Here is a 6,997-nt window from a genome sequence, read left to right as displayed (position 1 = left end):
ACGTTGTGAATGGTCGAATACTTCGCGTTTTGATAACTTCAATTCAGGTAGAGTCAATTTAGATAGTTCTCTGTCTTCATGTCCTTTGCGGCAATTATGAAGAAATCTAATGCAATAGGTAAGTATCCATTCAATCCTTGTGAACGCGTTGAGCAGTTCGTGATGAGTGTGTTGATTGTCTCGTTGGAAACCAATTGAGATACGATGAAATTGCAAACTGCAGTGAGTTGGCTTCAATCTCGGCACTGTATATGGCATCCTCAGCAAATTTCAAATCGAGATTTCCTTCGCTTGTAACGGGACGAATATATAACGACCAGGGCCATTCCACCATAAGGAATTAGCCTTCAGCTGAGCAGGAGAAACTCCTCTTGAGATCAGATTTGCAGGATTCTCCGAACTTCTTACATGGTTCTAATGAATAGCAGGCAGTATTTTGCTAATTTTCGATACACGGTTGGATACGAAAGATTTCCAACGCGCTACGTTGCCGCGAAGCCAGTACCACACGACCATAGAATCAGACCATGCCCGTATTTCATCGATTTCAATGTAAATGGCGGGTTTTACATTATTGATCAGTTTAGATAGTAAAAACGCGCTACATAGTTCTAACTTACGTATAGATTGCTTCTTTAAAGGGGCTACCCTCGTTTTCGCGCATGATAATCTAATCATCGTTTTTCCGCTGGATTCGCTTACCGATCGTATGTAGATATATGCGCCATATGCTTTCTCGGAAGCGTCGCAAAATCCAAACATGGAATATCGACAATCCTTTGACACATCTACGACTACTCGAGGAACATATAACTCGTGAGTATTATTTAAGGAATCTTGGAATTCCTTTCACTTGTCTAGCACCGAATCCGGGAATGGATCGTCCCAATCTGTCTTGATTTCCCAAAAATCCTTTGCATCAGGATTTTAGCTACCGCTAAAATGGGGGGGGGGCCTATCAAACTCAAAGGATCGAATAGTTTACCAATTGCACAACAATTGACAGCAACTCGCGCTTTGTGTACGCATGACCTATTGTATTTGTAATAAATTAAAGTCTGTCCGAATTTGAATTCCACTCGAGCCCCAAAGCTCGAATAGTATCATTCGCATCAATCTTGAAACTAGAATCAGATTCACAGAGCTCGTGCGGAACTCCTTTCAGTGCGTCGTCAGAATTAGAGCACCATTTGTGCGCTTCGAATCCTCCTTCTCGTAATAACATAGTTAACTGTTCTTGAAAAGGACGAGCATTTTTAATCGTGCTAGCCCCCGAAATTATATCGTCGACATAAGTATCATTCAATAGAATATGGGACGCAAGCGGATAACTCTTTACCTTCCTCACCTAATTGTCTCAAGCAACGTATCGCCAAGACGCACAGGCTTGGCCGTACTTAACAGTATTTAAACGATAATCTTGTATAGGTTGCTCAGGCGAAAATCTCCATAAAATTCGTTGAAAATCGCAATCGTCTTCCTGAACCAACACCTGGTGATACATTTTCTGTAAGTCGGCAGTTAAAGCGATTTTGTATGTATGAAAACGAATAATTATGTCGATTAAGTCATCTTGTAAAACGGGTCCGATCAGAAGAGCGTCATTTAAAGACACGCTCTTATTATTTTTAGCAGATACATCAAATGCAACACATAATTTTGTACTAGTACTAGATTCCTTTAACATGATGAGTTAAATAGACCGCCCCTTTGCAATCGTCAAGCGGAGCTTTCAGGACATGTGATCTAACTCGATATATTCTCTCATGAATTTAACATAACGATCTCTCATGACTTCATTGTTGTTGAGTGTGCGATCCAAATGCATTAAACACTTCAAAGCTACTTCTCGGTTATCACCAATAGGTAAATTCGCATCGCGGAAAGGTAATTTTATCATGAATCTATCATTGCTTGTTCGCGTAACAGTTTGCTCAAAATGCTGCTCGCATCTTTTCTCGTCTATCGATAACGCTCTTGTTTTATCGTAATTCTCCAATTTCCAGAATCTTTCCAGGCATTGCTTTAACACATCGCAAGGCTTCACCGAACAAACCAAGGTGCTTGTCGCTTCCCTGTCGATGGCCGAATCCCTGCAGGTCGTTATCGGAATGGAACCTGCTATGATCCATCCAAGTTTCATATTTTGTAAAACTAGCTGATCCTGTCCAAGCTCGATTTTACCCGCGTCTAACAAGTCAAAGAAATATTCCGCCCCCAGCAACATGTCTATTGGACCGTTATTGTGGTATTCCGAGTCAGCTAATACAAAATTATTCGGTATCTGTAGCTTGTCGCGATCTACATTCATGGACGGCAAATTCTTAGTAATTTTGGGCACGATCAGACATTGAACACTAGCCTGGAAATTGGAGCACCTCGACTTTATGTGAACTTCGCAAATACTGAATCTTGTTTTCAACCTCGTTTAGACCAGTCACAATTTCGAAAGCCCTATTTTTTCAGCCCTAGTTTGTTGTACGCAGCTTGAGTGACAAAATTTGTCTCACTGGCACTGTCAAGAAGTACACGAATCGGATTAGCGAGCCATTACATCGCGTTGCTTCTAACCTTGCAGTGGCCATGAGAATTCGTCGCCTTTTTACCTTGTGATATGCGTGATTAATCGCTACATTAGCAACTAATTGATGATTGTTGTCCTGCGGACAACACACAATCTGTTGATTTTGCTGAGTCTTTGTCAGCCTGTAGTTGATGACATAATGTATTGTGCCTCCCATTCTCGACAGGAACCCCTTTTGCAGGCCTTTACGTAATGGTCGTTTTTGAGGCAATTTATGCATAGCTTTAGACGCTTAACTTCCTTAATGCGCTCGGCAACCAACAGCTAGAAATTTCTCACAAACAAATAAAAGATGTGATCCATCGCAGAGGTAACACTTACCCGTATTCAGAGAAGAGATTAGAGAACTTGTTTTGAGATTTGTAACACTTTTGTTTACAGCTTGCGATTTAGAGTGCCCATGAGAGCTCTTGCTACGCGGCTCCTTTTCTTGAGAGCCCTGTCATTCGATCATGACTCGATACGCTCTAGAATGAGGCTTCTATTTTTTAGAAATTCCAACATGTCGTTTAACGTTTCACTGTTTCGCTACTTTGTTTCCTCTTCCCATGCTCAAAGAGTTTTCACATCGAACTTCCATCATATGCATTATCAGATCATCCCAAGCATCGGTAAGTAATCCTAGAATCTTTAACATGCGTAGGTGCCTGGAAGTATAATCAATTAATTCGCTTTCGCTGACTCTTAGCTACGATGGACATTGTGAACAAACATTCAATATGTTTTTTTTGAGCGACCTAGGATCATCATATCTACTTAGCAGTAATTCCCAAGCCGTCGAATAATTTTGACCCGTTAGCTCGATTGACTCAATAATTTTAGCGGCGTTCCCTGAGATTGACGAAACAAAATATTGAAACTTTTCGACATCAGACAGTTGCGGTCTGACATATATTTGATTGATCAAAAGCTGTCAGAAAAAACTTGCCAATCCTCGATTTTGCCATCAAACTTTGGTAGTAACTGATGGTAGGCAACTTTACTCTAGTATCTGTGCTAATCGTGCCTGCATTGTTTGCCACGCAGTCAAGTATGTCGGTTTGTCGCGCGAGAATGGCCGACATCGTCTCGTTATTACTACGCGGTGTCATGGCGTCCGCGCCTTCGTGCTGAGCATCGCGACGCATTTGTTCTATGAGCTCGGTTTGCTGTTGCAACAACCGAGTGACCGCGTCTGCTTCTCGCGGTACATCGTCCGATGCCGACGATAGCTTCATACATCGCTTTAACAAAGATTTTACCTCAAAATACCTTTCTTCGAAACATTCTTGCTCTAGTGCATCCTCGTCGTTGAATTCGCCCTCTTTTTAGTAATTGCTTTTATGGACTCGAAATCGTTATATGTATTTTCTAATTTCTCCAGCCTTGCCTTTGCTTGTTCCTCGTCAAGCTCAATGCCTGTTCCATTATTGGCTTGCGTAATTCTCGCAATCTCGTCAACCTTGCCTTTACATAGCCTCGTGCTCGGTGAAGATCAGCAATCTCCGACATCTTTGAAATCGTCTCTTTGGTACCTCGAGATTCGGTTGATATTGCGGTGCGTTACCTGAACGTAACAATTTTGCGAATACTGAACGTAATGGCCAGACGTGAAATCCGTTCGAAGGACCAAATGTTGTGTATGTTCGAAGGGTTAATTAGATACAGTTTTAACCACTTATAGCTTTAATGGCAATCGCGGACTTCTGTACGCCTTTTCGTCTCCCATGGAAGTGACCCAGCGTCACCATACTCGCTACCGTCGCGCCAATATCCGTGTACATTCGCGAGGCGACTCTCTCTCTCGGTAACGGGTCTTACCATACCACGGGACTTATCAACTAACGCGCGCGCTTACATCGAATGAATGAATAACATAAATAGTCTATGCGCTAACAGATACTTTTTTTTATCGCAAAAACAAGAATGCAATTTAAGGCAAAAAAAATCGAACTTTTTTTCAAATAACCGTTAATTTTTATCTAAAATCAATTATCATAGTCTATCCAGTAGAAACATTCTTTCTGTATAGGAAAATCGTTTTTTTAACTCTTTCAGATGACTGTGACCTGCAGTATTTCTGTTCTGGTGCCGGTTCGTCAGAAAGGTTTTTTCCCCGAAATTTTATGTCGATTGTAAGGATGCGTTTCGCATGAAGTGCATGATGTATCGTTTTATCTTTCTTTATTATTTGGTAAATAACAAGGACAAATGCATAACTCGAAACGCACTCTTACAATCAATACACTTTATAAAATTTAAAATTAAAGAGAAAAGTATAACAAATAAATGAAAACAATGAAGTATCTTTATTACTTTTTCTGAAAAAAATTGCCAAAAATTGTCTTTTTTAAGTTACAAGGTAGAATGAACCTTTAATTTTTGTATCGTTGTATTTTTTCTTCATGTATGTTTCAAACCATCGATACAACCTTTTTATCTTCACGGGATAAATCGTGAAAAAATATTCACACAAAAGTTGTAGGGTTTAAAAAGATCTATTTACTGACCTTATCAGTAAATAATATCCGATATCGAGAGTATTTCAAAACACTATAATAATAAAGTTATTTTTCATTGAGTACTTTCGAAGTTGTAAGGCTTGAAAATTACAATACTGCCGGCAATAACATTATACAATGTGTCCGACCGACGATTGAAACCTCTTAAATGTTATTCAGAATCATGTCTTTGATAACATTTATTAAGATCAAAGTCATTGGAGGTTGTACCTCTTATTTTAATTTTTATGTAAAAATGAATTTTTAGTGGAAAAATAAAAATATTACAATCCGTAATGTTGAAAATAATCTCTGCGTTCGAACAAAGGATGAGCATAATCCTATTTCCCAGTTGAGAAATATTATGAAATCTCTTGTTTAATTAAATGATTAACTAAAGGGTACAATGGTGAAATAACAATATTAGTTATATTGATTTTATTAGGTGTTGGAATTAATTCGTAGCGTTTTTAATGAAAGAATGTTATTTATTTCACATGAGCATTAAAAAATACATTAATGAAAGTACTTCCCATCACTTGTAAAACGCTACGAATTAATTCCAACACCTAATATGTAATTTCTATTTTTTGCTCACCCTCCGCTTTCGCAGATCACAATTCAAAGCGCGTCATATGTAAAATTTAAGCGCGACAATAGTAAAATTTTAAGATAAAGATATTGATAAAGATACCATCCATATGGAAGTCAGATATGTAATGACCGTCAAATTTATTTCAAGATCTACGTCAGAATACAATACTATATATTATAAGACTGTTCGCTTTCTCCCATTATGATGGATTTGGTACTTGAATGTTTGGAAAAGAAAGCATTGGAGAATCTGGGAGTTGAACTATATATCTTTTTACATGAGATACGTAGACGATATTGCAATGACAGTTCTATATGAATCAATCATAAAATTCTTGATATTTTTAATTCACTGCATACAAGAATTCAATTCACATTAGAAGTGGGTGAGAAAAAATTGAATTTCTTCGATGTAACATTAATCAAAAACAATGGTTTGATAAAATTTGATTGGCCATAAATCAAAGTTTTCTCGCAGATTTCTCAGCTTCCATTCTCTCCACCCGTTAGCTCAAAAGAAAGGCATAAAATTATGGGCATGTTAAATAGTATTGTTTTGTTGTCGCATCCTAGGCATCATGTAAAGAATATTGAATTAATAGGCAGAATCTTGAGAATGATTACCCACTTGATTTCATTTTCAACACGATCGACCTAAGATTGAAATTATTAGTTCACAAAATGACATTAGAACAAGGTAATAATAATGTGGAGGATGAGACTGCAAAGAAATGTTGGTTCATAGTCCCCTATACTTAAATTTTAGAGAAATTTAAGAACATAACTAAGAATGTGAATGTTAATCTTTTTTATCGTAGTCTTACTAAATTAGAGAGTATCGTCAAAGTCCACAAAGACAGATTCCTCTCAAGTTCCAATAAGAACGTTGTTTATAAGATATAGTATCGTGACTGTGATGCAATCTATGTTGGTCAAACAGGTCGTTTATTAAAAACTAGAATTAAGGACAGAAACGAGAATTAAACATAGAAATCACATTAAAGCTCCTGACTAGCTCGCGGCCATGTTGGAATCGTGACGTCAGAAGCGAGGAATGACACGTTAATTTATGTTGTGTGCCATTTTTAAATAAAGACAATTTGGATGAAATGAAATCACTTTAAAACACTTATAAAAATCAATGAAAACTGTCCTTTCATCCCTTGACAGTCAGTAAATGGTCGTAAAATGAGCCTATATTCGGGCAGAAACACACGGTCCAACAGCTGTTGAAACGAATAAAATATACGCTTTTACACATAAAATTTCAAAATAACCTCAGTATTCATCGATAATTACGACTTTGATACGAGACAAGTCACATTTTCACAATTAAGCA

At 37.8% G+C, this 6,997-nt stretch overlaps 1 protein-coding gene across 1 annotated transcript; it reads right to left on the bottom strand.

Annotated features, from left to right (window-relative positions):
* Positions 1–1,732: 1,732 nt before the first annotated feature.
* On the bottom strand, positions 1,733–2,804 carry LOC147907154 (uncharacterized). The gene is made up of 2 exons (XM_087414769.1): positions 2,607–2,804; positions 1,733–2,362 (listed from the first exon to the last, which is right to left on the bottom strand). The coding sequence occupies exons 1-2, from the start codon at positions 2,802–2,804 to the stop codon at positions 1,733–1,735; spliced, it is 828 nt and encodes a 275-aa protein (XP_087270895.1).
* Between the last annotated feature and the right edge of the window lie 4,193 nt (positions 2,805–6,997).

The sequence above is a fragment of the Acromyrmex echinatior genome, chromosome 16 (assembly GCF_024713525.1).
Source record: "Acromyrmex echinatior isolate Ae372 chromosome 16, ASM2471352v2, whole genome shotgun sequence".
In the NCBI taxonomy this organism is placed as follows: Eukaryota; Metazoa; Arthropoda; class Insecta; order Hymenoptera; family Formicidae; genus Acromyrmex; species Acromyrmex echinatior.
Note: the sequence above shows the minus strand (reverse complement) of the source record. Positions and strands in the feature narration are given on the sequence as shown.

Coding starts and splice junctions, on each gene's coding strand:
- LOC147907154 (XM_087414769.1), bottom strand. CDS start 2,804: ATGCATAAATTGCCTCAAAAACGACCATTACGTAAAGGCCTGCAAAAG. Junction 2,363..2,606: donor TTAATCACGCATATCACAAG/GTAAAAAGGCGA, acceptor TCCAATTTCCAG/GCTAGTGTTCAATGTCTGAT.